Source organism: Neovison vison, chromosome 5, assembly GCF_020171115.1.
Source record: "Neovison vison isolate M4711 chromosome 5, ASM_NN_V1, whole genome shotgun sequence".
NCBI classification, from domain to species: domain Eukaryota; kingdom Metazoa; phylum Chordata; class Mammalia; order Carnivora; family Mustelidae; genus Neogale; species Neogale vison.
Genome location: NC_058095.1, coordinates 87,801,222 through 87,820,992, shown reverse-complemented (window position 1 = coordinate 87,820,992; position 19,771 = coordinate 87,801,222). Strand labels below are relative to the sequence as shown.

General features: G+C 38.0%; 1 protein-coding gene and 1 long non-coding RNA gene across 4 annotated transcripts in view; both read left to right on the top strand.

Moving 5' to 3' along the window:
- The first annotated feature begins 4,547 nt into the window (after window positions 1-4,547).
- On the top strand, window positions 4,548-7,760 carry LOC122906947. The gene is made up of 4 exons (XR_006384640.1): window positions 4,548-4,633; window positions 6,038-6,062; window positions 7,169-7,234; window positions 7,547-7,760. It is a non-coding gene; the product is annotated as an uncharacterized LOC122906947 (long non-coding RNA).
- A 4,069-nt stretch (window positions 7,761-11,829) lies between these two features.
- The window catches only part of LOC122906944 (ligand of Numb protein X 2-like), a 30,874-nt gene continuing 22,932 nt past the window's right edge, over window positions 11,830-19,771 (top strand). For 2 of the 3 annotated variants that reach the window (XR_006384638.1, XR_006384639.1), the window contains exons 1-2: window positions 11,830-11,981; window positions 16,281-16,656. Coding sequence is in view for 1 of the 3 variants with exons in the window: in XM_044249453.1 (XP_044105388.1) it covers window positions 11,947-11,981; window positions 16,281-16,710 (465 nt within the window). In the remaining 2 variants the exon portion in view is untranslated. Of the gene's footprint in view, window positions 11,982-16,280; window positions 17,245-19,771 lie in introns of those variants that run through there. The other variant, XM_044249453.1, reaches the window with a different exon arrangement.

Here is a 19,771-nt window from a genome sequence, read left to right as displayed (position 1 = left end):
GGTGGAGGATTGTTTTTGTTTCTTGATAGAGTTTTTAGGCCTGCTACAATTTTTATTAGGCTCTAGACACACGTCAGTGCTTGATTTATGGTTGTGCTAACTAAAGATACCCCTGGTTTTTACTTTTTAATGGACATTAATTTAGCTGTATTTTTTTTTCACACATTGTCAGTATTTAAATCCAGTCTTCATATATCCCATGCTTTTATTCAGTACATCTACTGTTTCCTCTGTTTCAAGTAAATAGCATCTGTCCAAAAAGAACCACAGTTATGTAAGCTTGGTAATGCATGAATTTAGATGATTTACCAATGCGTGGTCTTTAAAATTTTGCTACTTGATTTAGAAGCATACATTCATGATTTAAGATTAACTGTAGTTTAGCCCCTTCAATTCCTTTTGTCAGTGAGGTAGGATTTAAATAAATGAAGTCTATTTCTTTCATTAAATTCTTTTTGAAAAAGCTTGGGAGTATGAAATTTGATGTTTGAACTGTAAGGCTTCTAACTCTCAGTTCTTTAAATTTGATGAATAATGAAACTATTTGCTTTATGGTATACTGAAATCTTATAAATCCTTACTAGATTATTTTATTTACGTAATTTATTTATCTGTTACCAGCTTTCCTGAGGTATAATTGAGAAGTAAAATTGTAAGATATTTAAAGTGTAGAGCATAGTGATTTCCTATATACAGGCACATTGTAAATGCCCATCAAGTTAATTAACACATCCAATACTTGATTATTTTAAAAGCATCCAGTTCCAAAGCATGACTAGAAGACAAGAAGTATTCACCTGGAAATATATAAACTAAAACTGCTTTTTCAGGAGGATTTACAAAAAACAACTAGTATGTTCATATTTATTGAATTAACAGATAAACTCTGACCTTTTTAGTAAAGAAAAATTAATAGACCCATAAATACAGAGAACTGATGGTTGCCCGAAAGGGTGGGGAGGACAGCAAAATGGGTGAGGGGGAGTTGGTACAGCCTTCCAGTTGTGGAATAGGTCACGGGGATGTATATAATTAGTGGTATTGTAATAAGGTTGTACGGTGACATTAGGGTAGTGACACTTGTGGTGAACATAGCATGTATAGACTTTTCAAGTCACTGTTGTACACTAATGTGACATTGTGTGTCTATACTTTAGAAAACTACCTAAAAAGTAAAGAAGTTAATATTATATTATCCAGACTACATACACCCATTAAATCCCAGCTTTAGACTTATTCCATGTTATTTGCTTAAACCAATTATGAAGAAAAATGGGATCCAGCTTGAAAGCATTTGAGAATTTTGTCCACTGAGGGAAAATTACTGTAAAGACTTTGTAAATTATATTTGGTTTATTTGTAGGACTTGGACAGAATGCTTTAGGCTTGACTTTGGGAACCACAGCAGCTACTTCAGCTGCAGGCAATGAAGGTCTTGGTGGTATAGATTTTAGTACCTCATCAGATGAAAAGAGTAAGTAATGTTCTGTTCTAACAGTAACTTAAATTTCTATGTCAGTAAGATTTTTAGTTATATGTTCAGTAGTAAAGTTTTTACTTTTAAATTTACTTTATATCTCACAAATTTTTGTGTCTTATGTATTTAAGATTTTATTTTCATAGAAAACTGAGTTTTGTTTCTGCATATGGTTATGTAGCTATCAGTGTGTGTATTAATATATGTTCTTAAGTTGGGATCATGAACACCTATATGGTATATAAGTTGATACTTGAACAACATGCTTTGAACTGTTTGGGTCCACTTATATGTGGAATTTTTCCAGTAAAAGTGGAGTACTGTAAATGTGTTTTTCTTATGATTTTCTTAATATTTTCATTTCTCTATCTTATTTTATTGTAATAATGTGGTATGTAGTATATCTAACATACAAAGTGTGTGTTAATAGACTTTATATTGTCAGTAAACATTCTGGTCAGCAGGAAGCTATTCGTAAAGATTTGGGGGAGTCCAGTGATGTACGGATTTTCATTTGCCTGGGTGTTTAGGACCCTTAATCCCTGCATTGTTCAAAGGTCAACTGTATTGCTTTGTAACATGTTCTCTCTCATATGTTATATCACCAATATTTGTCAGTTCAGTAATTCTTTAGGAGTGTTTTATTGCTGCTTAAATCAGCTTTATGAATCGATACATCATTAATCAGCCATCATTCCATTATTAGTGTTTGTATTCAGTTCATATATTCTAGGAAGTATCAACATATTGAGCATCTTTATGGGGAGAGGCAATGTGGTATTGTAGCTTAAGGGGATAGACTTGAGCTGAAATCTGGCTTCAAATCCCCTCAACTGTTGATAAGCTCTGTGACCTTGTTCAAGTTCTTTATCCCTCTGTGCTTTAGGTTCTTTATCTGTAAAGTGGGGGAAAAGAACAGTAACTACTTGACATTGTTGTTCCAAGGATTACAGTTTTGAAGACCTCAGTAGTGCCAGGCCCATAGTAAATGCTCTCTATGTGTTTGTTTTTCTTATAAATTTTCATTCATATTTTTGATTATTTTTTAAGGACAAATACCTAGAAACTGAATCACTGGCTGACAGAGAGGGCGAGATTTGGAGACTCTTGGTAAATATTGTAAAATTACTTTCTAGAAAGATTTTACCCTCCAGCCAGTATGAAAATGCCATTCTCACTGTGCTCTTGCAAGGCTGAATATTCTTTTTTTTTTTTTTAAGATTTTATTTATTTATTTGACAGAGAGAGATCACAAGTAGGCAGAGAGGCAGGCAGAGAGAGAGAAAGAGAGAGAGAGGAGGAAGCAGGCTCCATGCTGAGCAGAGAGCCCGATGCGGGACTCCATCCCAGGACCCTGAGATCATGACCTGAGCCGAGGGCAGCGGCTTAACCCACTGAGCCACCCAGGCGCCCACTGGATATTCTTTTTAAAAAATTACCAATCCAGATTCATTTTGAATGATGTTTTAGTTTTGTTGATTCCATGTGCATGATTTTTTGTTTGGCCTTGCAATGTCTCTTCTGCCTCTGATGAAAGCATGTTTCATGTATTGCATTGAATCCTCTGAAAAACGTAGAATGAGTAACAGATGAAGTTGTCCATATATCTGTGTAAGAATTTTTTATTTGGATGTGGTTTTTATTATGTAGACGTACTATTCTAGGGTGAAGTACTGTTTTAAAAGCTGGCTATCCTCAAATCCTTTTAAACTTAGAAAATTTAGGATAACTTTGAATGAGAATTGATTTTTATTTTATTTTACTTTTTTTTTTTAATTTTATTTGACAGAGAAGAAGAGACAGCTAGAGAGGCAATACAAGTGGGGAGTGGGAGAGGGAGAAGCAATCTTCCTGCTGAGCCAGGAGCCTGATGCGGGGCTTGATCCCAGGACCCTGGATCATGACCTGAGCTGAAGGCAGATGCTTAACAACTGAGCCACTCAGGCACCCCAAAAATTGATTTTTAAACATAGGGGTCTGTCTCTTGTTTTTACTTAGTTTTCTTTGTAGCCGCATCAAAATTAGAAGAAATTATCTTAGATGTTTGAGCAGCTTATTTTTTTAGTCAGCTGAAGCATTCTGGTACCCTTGGACTACTTTGATTTTAATTATGAAACTGGTTCTCTCTTTATTGTAATTGCTTTTAGGCTCCACATGAAAGACTTGATTGAGGCAAAGGAGTAAGAGAAATAGAAGGAGTTAATCTCCCTTCGCACCCCCGCCCCCTGCGCCAATCCACCTTCCCCCATTGTCTTCCTCTTGTGTTGTGCCTCAGAGTTGAACAAAAGGAGTATGTAGAATAAGTGCACATGACCTGATATACCACATCCAGTTCCTTTTAACCTGCTATACGTGTCCAGGGGTTCTTTATTCATCTAAAGGATTTCTCTGTTTCCCTAGCAGCTGCATCAGTTAGCCTGGACCTGCTGTATTGGGTTTGATAGATGAAGAGGGGTAGGAAGCAGTGTTCTGTAAGTGGGGGCAACATGGAGTAAGATCTAGAGACAAGGATGATCTTTACTCTTTTGAAGAACTGCTAGAAAACCAGCGAGCTGCAGCATGGGAAGATCAGATTCCAGATGTCATCAAGGGAAGGGCCGTGTATGTCATCTTAAAGAGTTTTGTAATTACACAGAGAACAGTTGAGACCCACTAGGGTTTTGATGTGAATAATATGACATGAGATACGTGTTTGAATAAGAGCATTCTGGCAGCCATGTGGAAGATAATGTGCAGGAGGGCGGGAACAGAGGTGGAGTGCTGACAGTGAGCTTTGACAGCAGTCCACAGGTATTACAGATGCCAAGCTAGATGGACTAGTCAGGGCCCACGGTAGGCCAAAAAGAGGCCTAAGTTTTATATACGCAGGTTTGTGTGTATATAAACTTCTGTAAATATAATAAAAACGGAATATCAAAGAGAGAGCAAAATAGTACATTGATGAATAAAAAAGTTGAAGTCTGTGGGAAAAAAATTAAATCCCTCCTTTATCTTACTGTGTCTCATCCAGTCAAAGGCTTGCATCTATAGAACATGATTATCAATTTCAGAGATGTTAAACTATGAAAGAGAAATATCAAAATACAAAGTAAGAAAAATAAATTGTAGTAAGATTAAAAAGGTAAACAAAAGAAACCCTATGGACAAAGGCAAAAGGTAAATGACAGTTTGGAAGTAAAGTACTTGATGTTTAGATGCTTTTTTTCCTTCACATTTTGACATCCGAAATTGAGATGTATCTTAAAAGTAAGGTCTCATTTTAGAAATAGACACATAAAGTATATGTATGAGATAATTAATATGCTTAATGTTGAAATAGCTCTTAGAAGTCAGTGAGGAACATACCTCAGATATACCTCAAATAGCCTGAATAGACCAGTCACTAAAGGAGAAATAGACTTGTCTAATTAATATTTGAAATGTTTTACTTAGTACTGTCAGAAATATGAATTTAGATTACAATAAAGTGGCATTTCTCACCTATGTACTGGCCTTGATTGTTTTAGAAAAATGTACATTGTTGTTGAGGGTGTGATGGAAAAATGACTTATTCATAGTAGGTGGGAAGATAAATTGGAACAGTTTTTTAAAGGATCAGTTTGATAATACGTCAGTTTTCCTTGATGTAATGTTTGACCTGTAAATTCCTCTTTTTTTGGAATACAAATAAAGTCATGCACAAGTATTTGGAGATAAAGGCATTGACTGGAACAGCATTGTTCATACAATAAATGCGTATATGTTAAGAAGAGGGTTGGGCATGAAGGTTCTGATACAGCTATGTCATCAGTATTCTGTGGTCATTTAAAATCATGTTAAGTGACATGAAAAAGACTTCATTACAACATCCTGAGAAAATATGTGAACATAACTTATGGTCATCCCGATCCCGTTTAAAAATGTGTGTGTAAGTGCCAAAACAGGTTGAAAGAGGAACCATTAAGGTTCTCTGATGGGATGAAGTTTTGTGTTCCTGTATTTTCCTCATTAAGCAGGTCTTATTTTGCAGTGTGAAATAAGTTCTGGAAAAGCAGAAAGTGAGTCACTGCATTTTGCTGACGGAGCATTTTTACTTTTCCACTTTTAGACATACACTAATAATGATAACCACTAAATAGGTGTTCATGAGAAAGTTGTTGATATATCTGCCCACATTAAAAACACCATCTTAAAAAATTGCTGCTTTTGTAAAATATTTAGAGACATCCAGGTAGTCTGACATATTTTAGTATTCAAAACTGATAGAACCTAAGAAAGCATCAAGTAGAACTTGCAGGAGGTAAACTGTGCTAAGCAAGAATATTTTTCAGAGAAGATAGTTGAAAGAGGAAGAATCTTGCCCTTGAAAGAAATAGATACAAATCAGCTACATAACTGTTTAGGTGTATACAAACATGTCCCCATAGTATGTTGTTTGGAGTTTGTGACAAGTGACCTCACATGAGGTCTACAAGTCTGTCAGTAAAATGCTTAGACGTTTCTATTTATACCCAAGTTTGTGTTAAATTAAATACATTGTTAAATGACCTGTTTTTACATAAAGCTTCTTGAATTTTCTAGGTGATAAAACAGGAACAAGACCAGAGTAAGTTTACAATTTGACTTTTAAAGTATTTTATTTGAAGAATTTTATTTGTTAATTTATAGGCAGGTGGTCTCATTGGAAGTAAATGAAACTATATAGACATTTAGAAGAAAAATTCTTTGAATCAGTTTTTGTCTAAAATAAAATAATAAACATATGCTCTGGAAAGATTTTGGAAGGTCAGATCTTTAATTTTTAATCCTTAGGAAAGTTTCTAACCAATTCTTTCTGGAATACTTTATGCTCAGTTTTACGTATATATACCTTTTCTATATAAAGTACTGTACCAGTCCTGTTTATTTTCCGATGATGGAGAGAAAAGCCTCTATGTATATACATCATATAGGTTTGAAGATCACTATTTTTACTACCACTTCTATTTTCTCACCTAATTTGTATTACATTAGATAAAACATTTGTAAATAAATGATCAAGTTCATGCCTCCAAAATGTCTTCTGTGTATTTTAGCCCTATTACATAAATGAGAAAGCTGGAAGAGACTGAGGTTTGCTTTGGGTTCTATCAAGGAAGTAGTAGCAGATCTGTGACTGAATTTTAACTCCTAATTACATTACAGCATGCCACATTTCACCTATTCCTATTCTCATTAAATATTTATGATTCCCTTAGTCTATCCCTAGGTTTTATTTTGTTGAAGAATAAATTGAAATTATAAAAATCAAGTTAAATGTAATGAGATTCTCATTATGAAGAAGTTTGTAGACTTTCTTTAATGAATGCTTTAATATTTTTGAATTAAATAAAAGGTCAGTCATAGAGTTTTTGAGCCAGGGGCACTTAGTTCAATATTTAATCTTTTGTATTTTCTAATTTTTTTCTTAAACATTTGGTCAGATGCATTTATGTGTACTTATGATAGGTGCCAGTCCTTTTAGAAGAGAAATCTCCCTGTCAGATGACTTGTTAAAGCTATTTTAAAGGTCAGGGAACAACAGTTTTTTATAAAGAGATTTGAAATCAACCATAAGAGCTATAAATGGAGAATATTTGTTTTACCTCCACCCCTTTAACACTTACGTAGTGGAACTCAGCTGTCAGCTTTTTAGAACCTCAATGGCTTTAATATATGTGGCATTTTTCTTAGGGATAGTAAAGCACTGAAGGATGAAAATCTCTCTCCTGTCATCTGCCAGGATGTTGAAAACCTCCAGTAAGTGTGTCAAATGTAATTAGATAGATCATGCAGAAGAATCTTAGAATCTATTTTAAGGGGAACATCTTTTCTTCTCTTAAACATTTTAACTTGGGTTTGGGTAAAAATTTTAATATTTCTATAAACAAAGCAGAATAATGGGAATTAAAATTCTGTTATTGTCATTCTGAAAAAAGCACGTGAACTGTGGATTAATATTTCCTTTTTAAAAAACACTAGGACTCTGACCAGCCTATAGTAAATATACTTATTTCCTGTAGGCAAGCAAAGGTGTATTTTTTTAGAATTCAGTTTTATGTATCTTTTTAGGAAATTTGTGAAGGAACAGAAACAGGTACAAGAAGAAATTAGTAGAATGTCTTCAAAAGCCATGCTTAAAGTACAAGAAGATATTAAAGCTCTTAAGCAGCTTCTGTCACTGGCTGCCAGTGGATTACAGAGGAACACCCTCAATACTGACAAGTTGAAAACAGAAACTGCTCAGGTCAACTAACTTAAAGTAATTTTATTGTAGGGTTTTGTTTCGTTTTATTTAAGTAGAGGCTAACTGTTTTACAGGTTATAAAACTTGATACAGATGTCCTGTAAGAAAACTGTATAGCATGTGTGCTTTTTAAAAAAAGATGTTATTTATTTGAGGGCGCCTGGGTGGCTCAGTGGGTTAAGCTGCTGCCTTCGGCTCAGGTCATGGTCTCAGGGTCCTGGGATCGAGTCCTGCATCGGGCTCTCTGCTCAGCAGAGAGCCTGCTTCCTCCTCTCTCTCTGCCTGCCTCTCTGCCTACTTGTGATCTCTCTCTGTCAAATAAATGAATAACATCTTTAAAAAAAAAAGATGTTATTTATTTGAGAGAGAGAGAAAGAGAGCAAGAGAGGGGGGAGGGTCAAAGGGAGAAGCTGACCCCTTGCTGAGCAGGGAGTCAGTTGCAGGACTCAGTCTTGGGTTTCAGGATCATGACCTGAGCTGAAGGCAGTCGCTTGACCAACTGAGCCACCCAGGAGCCCTAGCTTGAGTACTTTTAAGTTGCTATGATAATAGGAGTCACTAGTTTGTATTGAGTTCTTATTATTTATGAGGCAGTATTTTAAGCAATTTATATGAGTCCAGTTTAGTTTTCATGACAGCTCTATGAGTTAGGCCATCTTATCTTTGTTATAGAAAGAAGAATATGGGCAGAGAGGTTGTTAATAAATGGAAGAGGTTGTCAATAAGTGGAAGAGCTGATACTCCTAACTAGTTTGTTTCCTAAGAGTGCTTGCTGGCTAAATTGCTATATCGTACAAGCAAGGCAGAAAAACATGTTTTTAAAAATCTGTCAGCCAGGAAATAAAAACTATATTATGCTTTTTAAGTATTAAAAATTCTGATGACTTGCCAGTCTTATGTCTTAGTTAAAAATGTTAATGAGGCTCATGTTTTTTGCCATTCATATGGACTTGTTTTTTCTTTCTATGGTATAATGTATGTCATTTTTTCCTTGTTGACACTCTTGCCTCCCTTGTGTAGTTTGAAGTCTTTCTCTCATCGTCTTCTCCTGGCTAGTTTTTCTGTCTCTGTGTGCGCAGCTCCCCATCTTTTAAAGGTGGGTGTTGCGCAGTCCTCTGTAACCTTCCTGAGTGCTGGGTGAATGCGTTCTTCCATATTTCTCTGTGATATCACAGAAAATACCTGTATTTAGTCCCTCTTAGCAATTTGCTGTCCCATTGGGATGTAAGTATACCTGGTTCTTTACCTCTCTAACAACTTCAGGTTTCCAGTTTTAAATTTATTCTTGGGGACACCTGGGTGGTTCAGTTGGCTAAGAGGCTGCCTTCCACTCAGGTCATGATCCCAGAATCCTGGGATCGAGTCCCACATCGGGCACCTTGCTCAGCAGGAGGCCTGCTTCTCCCTCTGCCTCTGCCTGTGCTCACTCTCTCTGACAAAAAAAAAGAAAAAGAAAAGAAAAGAAAAAAAATTTAGTCTTAGATAAGATAAGAGGGGCTTTATAGTTACTTCGTTTGTAGGATTTTGTAGTTGTTAGCTAGGCTCTTTCGCAGCTGTGCACATTCTGCTTCTGTTTCCTTCCCATTTCCTGTTCGTAGTCGGTTTCCCCATCGAAGACTGGCTTTACGTATATGGATACCAGTGTGTGATAAGCATTTGGGGAATTGAATCTTTCCCTATATTTTTAGTCTCAAGTATTTTTTTATGATCCACTTTTTGTCGCCATTTTTTTTTGAATGAAATAGTTTTAAAATGCATTTCTCATGAAATAATCATTTGTCCTCTTTCTTAATAAGGTGATGAGGAAACCGGGAATGAGAAAAAGCTGAATAAAAAAATTCCATAGCAATGTTTTTCAAGAACTTGAAACCCACAACTTCTCTTTAGTTTGTGAGGGGAAATTCATTACTTTTACAGCTAAGGGATAGCTTCCAGTTTTCCATAAATTATTCTATACTTGATTTTTAATGAAATTTGAGATTTTAAAAAATACTATCATTGAATGAAGTCTGCAGCCTTAGACATAAGACTGCCACCCACCATACTCAGCCTCTTGAGGCTTTGCTCTGCTTTTCTGCAAGTGGCAGAGCCTCAGATGTATTGCTTCTCACTAATAAATGAATGTGTACCCTTGGCCCTGAGATTGGAAAGGAACAGTGTCACTCAAGGTCCAAGTCTGGATGCAGGAGCACACTGTGGAAGAAGATTGCTGTTTCCACTCCTGTTAAGGAGTTAAGCCATCCCTGTGGAAAGGGGGTTATGCAATCAGGATCTCAGAATAGTATTTGCAGTGTACCGTCAACTGTGCTGGTGTATTTCTGGAACTAGTATATATCTGAATACAGGTTTTTATTGAAGTATTTTTTGAGACCCGCACGAAGCCACGATTTGTGCCAACGCCTGTTTTAAGTTTGCTACCCAGTGTGGTAGGAACTTAGTTTGAGCAGAGGTTAAAATCAGAATTACATACCACTTGTGGATTACCTCTAGGGGAGTTTGGCATTGAAGCAGTGGCTATTCTGTTGTTGGGGCACACGCTGTCAATCATTTTTTCCTTTCAAATCATCTGGGAACCCACTAATGCTCTCTCTCTAGATGTCCTGGAGCTTCTCATCGGAGACTTGCCCTAGAACAGAGGAAAACTGATAAAGCTCAGACAGTGATTGAGAATGAAAATGGAACCACTGTAATAGATCTTCCAGGTACTTTATCCCTCGAAACGGTCTGTTCAGGGACAGGCACAGACCCTGCTGAGCACAGCTTGACATCAGCGTCTCTGCCCGCGTGGCCTGAGGAGCCTGGCCCGGACAATCCCGCCTTCGAGGCGACGCGACCACTGACAGTAGGTGCTCTTCACCTTGCTTTTGCTTTTCATCTGTTTTCAAATCAGCTCTTTACTTTCTTCTCACTACTCCCTATTACTTTCCCTACATGGGGTGTTTTTTTTTTTTTCTCTTCAACAAATAATTTTACTGAGATATGCTTCACATGTCACATATTCACCTTTAAGTGTACAAGTCTAACAGTTTGCAGTTTAGAAACAGAAAGTGAGTCTTACCTTGAGTCTTATGCTTCCCCCTCCCCCTCTTCTGTTGTAGTCCACAAATTCACTGGTCATCAACAGGCTTCTTTTGTTTGTTTGTTTTGAAGCCTATTGCTTCTTGACTAAGAAATCCACAGCATCAAGAAGAACAAGAATAATACCTCAGCCTCAGTGCTTATTCTGGGTCAGCACTGTGCCAAGCATTTTACATATATTAACTTATTAAATGCTTGTACCAATACTGGATATTTTTTAATGATGAGGAAACTTAGAGAGTCATTGGTCAAAGTCTGAGAGCCAGGAGATGGCTGGGTATGTATCTGACTCCAAGGCCATGTGTCTGACTATTGCTGTCCCCTGGTAGCAGCCACTGATCTGTCTACATGACCCACCAGGAAACAGGCAGAAAATCTCTAGTCATAGATCTTGGGCATATCTTAGTCGTTGGCCCTTTGTCTTATTTTTAAATAGGTTTATCTCTTATGAAAATTCCAATTTTTCTACAAATCCCAGTTTTCCCAGCCATGGCTGTAACAATTCTTCTATCTCCTACTGCTCAGATCAAGACCCTCCTCTTCTTGCTTAATGTGGTTACTTTGTCATCCACTCCGGTGATAGTGTGTCCCAGAGTTTGTCTTTTTTATTTCATATGGACTGCCTTGCACTGTTTACAGCTGTTTCATGGGTCAAACTTTCTCTGATCAATTAGGACAAGATGATATTGTCTGTGTATTTCTTTATCAGATCACTGTGTGGTCCCTAGTGATCTGATGCATAGTAGTTATTTGTTGATTATTTACTGGTCACCTTGCGAAGAGGAAGTGTTTTGCTAATCTTACCTATTGGTGTTTTGGTCATTCTATTTTTCTTATCCCGTGGTATTGCTTTGTTATGAATCATCTGTTAACATAAGGTCATCAGTAATGAAAGACGATAACTTACTTACCTGAAGATAATCAAAATATAAAACGTTTTACTTCCCACCTATTTCTCTCTCTCTCGTTTTTAGCTTGGCATCTACGCAACAGCCGGTTAGTTTACCGGAAGGCGAACTTACTACAATAGAAATTCACCGGTCTGATCCTTATATTCACCTAGGAACTAGCATTGTGGGCAGCAATGAAATGCCACTGATCAACATTGTTATCCAGGAAGTCCATCGGGATGGGGTGATCGCCAAAGATGGAAGACTTCTTGCTGGAGACCAAATTCTTCAGGTATCAATTTTTTAAATAATTTTGTTAACTTGCCTCTTTTTCTGCTCTTATTCATCAATTTAAAACTTAGGAAATTATGGTACTGTGGAATCTGACTTATAAAAAGGTAAGTTTTACTGTTTTTTTTATGCAAAACAGATCAGAATTTATCTGTAATTTCTCCGATTTCCCCCAAACTCATGGAATGTATTTTTACCCCCATCTTAAATTTGATCCCACATGTGCCTCAGTGCGTGGCTCTCCAGGCCAGCTGGATTCCTCCTGGCTTGGACTCCATGGTTGGCTATTTCGGGGCCACCTTCACTGCTAAATTCTCTTGTCTCATTGGCTGTATCCCTAGTCCCAGGGTACCATCCATCAGTTACCTTCGTTGTCTGATTTATCCTTCTCTACACCGATTACTATAATCTAGAAAAGACAGGTCACACAGCACAAGTTACTTACAACTTATACCATTGAATTTAAGATAGAATTCGGAAATCATGACCACCTCTTGTTGGCTCTCAAACACACTCTCATCCACAAACAGTCTGACTGGACTAATCCTTGGTGCTACCCTCTCCCTCTTCTCTTTAAAGAGGAATAGCTACTCCAACAAACGTACTAGCTTCGAGCAAGATGATATTATGTTAGAGGGCATACTGATGAGCATGAGTTGGCCAGAATTCCACTTTTCATGTGAATTCTAGAGTTCATGTGAAAATTGACTTGGATATATGACCCATACGAGTGTAAGTGGTACTTGAAGCTGAAATAATGGGTATTTAGGAGAGAAGAAATAGGCAGGAATGAGAAAAGATGTCTTCTAGGAACCCAAGTTCAAGGACTCTTGCCTCCTCGATTTCACTTGAGTTCACTGCTCGGTCCTTCCCCACGGTCTGTTGGTATTCACCCCTTCCCTTTTCCCTGCCACCTCTCTGGTCCGTGCCCTCACTGCTTCATGTCCAACCCAGTAGAATCAATACCCCTGCCTCCCTACTCTGCTCTGAAATCCGGTACGACCATTGTCAGGTTAATTCACCTGTGACTCTGCTTTCCCTGGGAAGATTGGACCAGAGAATCAAGTCCATACTGATTAATCTAATAGTCAGGGTCCTCTGTGGACTCTTACACAACCTGTCCCCTCAGCCTTAACCCTAGCTTTTTCTTTCAGCTGTAGCCATCGGTGTATTACTGAAACATCATAGGCATGGTGGTCAGAGCTGAGGGTATAATTAGGAGCAAAAAGCAACTCCTGCCCTCATAGAATGTATAATGTAGCAGAAAAGCCAGACATAGCAATCTCCTTGCTTCCCTCCACATTCCAGCCTGTCCCCATTGTGCTACAGCTTCCCCACCTTCATCCAGAGAGCACTGCCCTGCCATTTTCACCCATTCAGACCTCTTCTCACTTGAAGTGCTGAAGACATTCCTTCTCTTCACCACTTAATACATAATTGGTCACAGAGAGTTATTCAAATGCAGTGTCTTCCTTTGGGGATGGCAGCCACCTTTACTACGTACTATGGGACAGGCTTCTCACAGAGCTGTGCCTGGAGTCAGTACCCAGGACATACTTGCTGAGTCAATAAAAGAGTGAATTTGGTTATGATATCCTGTTGGGAATAGCTGTCTTCTTCATTAAAACAAAACTTAGAACCTCTAGGATTTTTAGTTCTTCAAGAGAAATGTCCAGAGGGGAAGACAGACAAACTAGGCTCCAAGAGCAGCAAGGATTGACCTTTCCATGGGGGGTTCCTGGCTTTGGTTTCCATGCCCATCCATATTCTGCCTCTTGTAGTTTGTGATTTCCACTTCAACACTTGGGCCCAAAACCCCTCCTTCATTGCACTTGTCCTGGCTGACACTGACTGAACTTCCAGTGTTTTGTTCTTGACTAAATCCAAAGAGGAAATAGGAGAATACAGGAAGCATAACTAATCCAGCTTATGTAAAATCCTGTTTCTGATCCTACCATAGCTAGCTATTTACCGCATTCCTGTGTTTGCTGTCCTTTTATGATATTAGTAGTACTCGGTTGCCTGAGGTTGGCACAACTATCTGGACACCTTACCCTGTATTCCTTCTACCCCAGCTCCTAAACTGATTCTCTGTGGAGGAACTCTTGTAGCTGGTTTTGACATTTTGACACCTTTGTGGCCAAGACCAAAAGAGCCAGATGGCCCTTTTCTGCAACTTACACAGTGTTCTTTTCTTCTCCACTTCTGGCCTTTCTAGCTATAATTGATATACATTTATTTTCATCTTTTGTTCATTGCTACCAGCAGTGTGCCAGCTTTGGATATTAAATTTTTTACATATTTTTATTTTTACATATTTCATATTTTTTACATATTTTTATTTTCCATATTTCTCATGCTTTTTCTAAATTTTCAGATAAAAACAAATGCTTTGTTCTTATTTGCATTTCTTTGAATATAATTGAGGTTAAGTCTGTAACCTCAGATTTACTAATATATTTAATAAATAGTTTGCTAATATATTAGCAAAAATACAAAAATGTATAAAAATATATTTAATATATATTTTGTTTGCTGTAGGGTTTTGTTTGCTAATATATTTCATCTACAGGCTTTTTTACGGGTCTGCTTTGGAGAACCGTTTAATAACATAACTGAATCTGTATACCTCAAATAAAAAGCTAATTATCTGCAATACTGGCTATAATTTGGGGAATTAACTCAAAGCTATAAATCAGCATTGTAGACATTCCAGTGCATTATTATTGTTTATGGAGGCATACATATTAATAACCCTAAGAATGGCAATCTTAAATCCACTTTAATGATTTCAAATTGATACACAAACTATGATACACCAACTCTGTTGGTGCTAATTCTACAACATCTAGCAACAGTATTTTATTTGGTCTCTGCTTTCTCTGTGTTTCACTGGCAACCACACATTTGTGAAGGGAAAATCTCTGATTGTAGGATATTCCACAACCCACATCACAAAGATGGTGTGAGGCTACATGCTTGCATGTGTCTAGCGCTGGTTTCCAGCCAGATGTTTGTAAAGTCATTTGTGATAGATGTGATTTAAGACGGAAAAATAAGAACCTAGAGATAAGTGGCTTTTTAGCTGAATAACCAGAAATGATGAGTTTTGACTAACAACTCCACGTCAGGCTGGTTTTTTAGAAGCTGCCTTAAAGTTCTGTTCTTGACCCTATGATACTCAACTTTTTCATCAAGGATCTGGATGGCAACCAAATGCACAGATGTTGCAAAATTGGGAGAAGAGCGAGTTTATGTGTGAGGTCTATGGCATTTGATGCCTGAATTTTAAAAGATGTCAACAGGCCCAAATCAATAAAATTCAAGTTAGTGGTGCTCAAAACGGTCAACCCGAGATGAGTAGGAAGGGGGAAGGCTTTCCTTCAGATAGACTCACGTGAAAAGGATTGAAGGGGTTGGGTAATCACAAGCACCTAACCCAGAGCCTGTGCCACATAATGCATCCAAGAGAATGTCGATTTCCCGCTTGCTGTTGGTGCAGACAGATGAGGAGAGGAATTCTAATTGTGAGAAATACTCAGAATTGCGCCAACCTCTTCCTCTGACTAGGTGAATAACTGAAGCTGGGTGTATTTTCTGAGTCCTGTTCATGTCCCAAGATCAGTCACTATACTCCTTTCGGGGCCATAAGGTTTAGTAAATAAATGATCTGTGAGTACTGAGTTAAGCTTGTTGTATTAGATAGATGTTACACTTGAGTGCTAAACAGAGTGAAACTGTAATTACCTGCTTTCCTGCTTTTCCTTAAAGTAAAAAAACTGATCTGTGATGAGGTTGTGTATCTGGAATGTGTCCCTTTTCTTAGATTAAAACTCGGTGTATTTTTTCCAGCGTAAGTGTTTTTCATTTGGAAAAGCCACATCAATCCAGTAGAACTTCAGTTTCTGTTCCCCGAGAACTAGTATTTTGTTGGCACTTGCCACATGCTGCTGCTGTCTCTGCATTCTCCTCCTGGTCCCATGAAGCGGAGAGTAAACCCATCTCACCACTCAGGGGGACACACTCAGACATCCCGCTACCGGCAGGACCAGGGACTCTGATGCAGCACCCTCGCTGAAGCCCGAGATCCTAACTGCCATTCTCTACCTCGTGCTAGTCAGTGTGAGTGCAGCTTAGGAACTGTGCATTTTAAAACATCTTCAGAGGGCTTTTATTTGTAAATAATGACTGTATATCATTTTCCAAAGTCAGTTTCTTTTGGAAATGGCATATAAATGTTTACCAGTTGAGAGGATAAAAGATTGTCCCACCTTGGTATAATTCTTTTCTTTTCTTCCAGGTCAACAACTGTAACATCGGCAATGTGTCTCAGAACTCTGTCAGCGCTGCCCTTTGCCAGCCCTGAGTTAGGTACCACACTGCACCTGACCGTGCTGCGAGAGCGGCGCTTTGTGAACTGGACCTACAGCCACTTCTACTGTAGCTCTCCCCGGGAAGAGGTCTTCCACGTAGTCTTTCACAAATGGGACTCTGGTGAACAACTTGGCATTAAACTCATTCGAAGGACCGATGAACCAGGTGTTTTTATCCTTGATCTGTTGGAAGAGGGCCTGGCTGCACAGGATGGAAGACTGAGCAGCAATGACCGAGTGCTCGCCATCAATGGACATGACCTGAAGCACAGAACCTCTGAGCTTTCCGCCCAGATCATTCAGGTACACGCGGGTATTCATTCCACGTGCTCTGCCTTTATGTCGATGTTTTCGTAACATGAGAACCTGAGGGATATTTGCTATTTCATGGGGGAAATCAAACATGGCTCCCCAAATCCTTCAAAATGCACAATAGATTATTTTATCATTACAGATAAAATCCTGTCTGGAAAACTGTATCCCCATGAACATTTAGCCTTGCTCTTTATAGAGTGAAGGCTGTATATTTTCATATGGGTTTTTCATTTGCTCCATGGGCTCCACCTAAGCCCAGACATAAAAAACACATTTATGTCCACATTTAACAGGTGAGACAAGCAAAGCGTGAAGGAGCTGTGGTTCCAACGTTGTGACTTCCCTGCTCTTGTAACTTTCACTCTCCACTTCAGCTCCATACAAGTGGGGAAAATCAGTTTTTATTGAGAATAACTCATTATCTCGGTAGTGCCTTTTTATAAAGCATTCAGAGCATTTCAAACACATCATAACTTGTGTTCTAACAGTATCCCTGTGATGTAAAGATGGTTATTATTAGAGAAAAAAAATTTTCAATAAGAGCATTAAAATAGGTAAAGTAGAGGGGCACCTGGGTGGCTCAGTCATTAAGCATCTGCCTTCGGCGCAGGCATGATCCCAGGGTCCTGGCATCCAGTCTCCCATCGGGGCTCTCTGCTCAGCCAGGAATCTGCTTCTCCCTCTCCCACTCCCTCTGCTTGTGTTCCTTCCCTTGCTCTCTGTCCAAAAAATAAATACATACATACATACATAATAAATAAAATCTTTATAAAAAGAAAACAGCTTTAAAATTTTTTTAATAAAATAAGATTGAAAAAGTAGAAAATCATCCAGAGCAGACCTTCCGGTTCTATAACCTACCAGAGCATTTAATGATATGGGTATCTCCTACAGTGAAAGGGGTGAAACAAAGATGTATATGGTGTTTTGTTTTGTTTTGTTTTGTTTTGTTTTAAGTAAGCACAAGAAAGCACTCTGAAATAAAGGAAACCAAGCAGTAACATAATCGAGCATCAGGAATTAAAGTAGGTGGATAGTCCCTGAGAAAAATATATAGTAAACAGAATTAACAATGAAGATTTAAGCTACTGTGTAAGAAAACCCAAATTTAAATCCCATTTAAGTTACTCCTTTTCACAAATGTTTGGTTCATTATAACTATGGGAACACACACACCCGGTAGCCATCTTGCATTAGGAGGGAGATTCAGGCGTTGGTCTCTTGTCACAGACTTGAGGTTTAAAAAACTTGGATACAGATACTTATATATGATATGAAATATAATGTATTGCTCAAGTTGTTTCTTTGTGAAAAACATCTTAATGTTTTGGATTCTGAGAATAACATGTATTCCATGTCTGAAAAGGAGACTAAGGAAGACAGAATACAGAAAATGAAGAAGGAAGTCAAAATCACAGTCAGTCTAAAGTCCATAAGATAGTGACTTTAAACTTTTTTTTTTTAAAGATTTTATTTATTTAGTTGAGAGAGAGAGAGAGACAGTGAGAGAGAGCACGAGCGAGGAGAAGGTCAGAGAGCGAAGCAGACTCCCCATGGAGCCGGGAGCTAACATCGTTACAAACATTTTTCTGTATATGCCTACAATAACTAGGTACATATTTACGTAGGTACTTACACATGCACTCAGCTTGCAAATTCTGAGTTTGCCACCCTTTCTTTACGTCAGCTGTATGTTGTGGACTTCTTACCCTGAAAATAGATGCATCATGATATAGCTGTATAGTAGGCGTGTTGTGCTAAAACTTACGTAAATACTCCCCTGTCAACAGACTTTAATGTTTTGTTTTCAAGTTTAGGACATTTTGCTAAACTTCCCTCTAGAAAGATCATACCAGTATATACTCCCAGCAGTAGGGCATGCCACTTTTTTATGAAATACAGGTATTGTCGTTTAGGCATCCTGCATTTAAAAATCTTGACTTTAACAGAATTCTTTTGTTGTGCTTGAAACCCTGAAGTGTTAGATAGGCAGTTAGCCTAAACCCAAACGTTGACCCGTTGTTTAAAGCTTATATGTCCACTTCCATCACACACCCAGAATTCTGTCTTTTAAGAAATCAAAAAAGATCAGGGATTTGTTTGTTAATAGGTTTGCATGAGCAGGGGTCTTCCCATAAAGCTAAATTACTGGTTATAGAGTATTTGGTAGTGGTGAGGGTTAGGCAGTAAAGCAAACAATTCTTAATATTGAAATGAGATCACAGAGGGGCTTCTGACCCTTCACACCGTGTGATCTAATACTCGGAAGTGTCAGAATCTCAAATATCTGGATTGTAAGCGTTCTACTTTGGCATTTACCTGTTAGATCAAATCCCCAGACTCTGGCCACATGAGAAGTGTTATTCTTTCAGTTATTTTGAAGAATTGTCTGAAACTAGTTTAATGAAATACTTGAATAAGTAAATGACTTTAATAGGGCCTTAAAATTGGTTATCACTCAGGCACCTGGGTGGCTCCGTGGTTCAGCATCTGCCTTCGGCTCAGATCCTACATCGGGCTCCCTGCTCCGCGAGGAGTCTGCTTCTCCCTCTTCCTTTGCCCCTCCACCCTGCCCTCTCGCTTTCGCTCTCAAATAAATAAATAAAGTCTTTTTTTTAAAATTATGGTTTCACTCCTTTTCCAACTTGAGAACTGAAACTGGAGTGATTTTTTAACATTACTGACTGCAGTCATGGGGGAGGGTTCTACTTTCCACCACAGCTTCTTGAAAGCAGGCTGTCAAATTTTCCCCTAGAAATGATAGTAAACTTGGGAAGTTGTAGTCATGACCAAGAATCAACATCAAGTAGACCAGGCCTGTACGTTAAAAGGAAAGATAAAATAGCTCTTAAAAGTCTAATAGATGTGAATCTGTGTTTCAGATCTAGATCTATAAATACAGATAATGGACCTCTAAATTCAACGTGGTTGTCATCACCTCTAAAATTACATTTATGTGTGAGTGCACGTATGACATATATACGCACACACTTTGTAATGTATATAAGTACTAATCCTGTTTTACAGGACCTTTGTTATCCTTCTTTTCAGGACTGTTTAAGCTGATCCCTATTTTTGATTCGAACCTGTAGTGTGTGGAAAC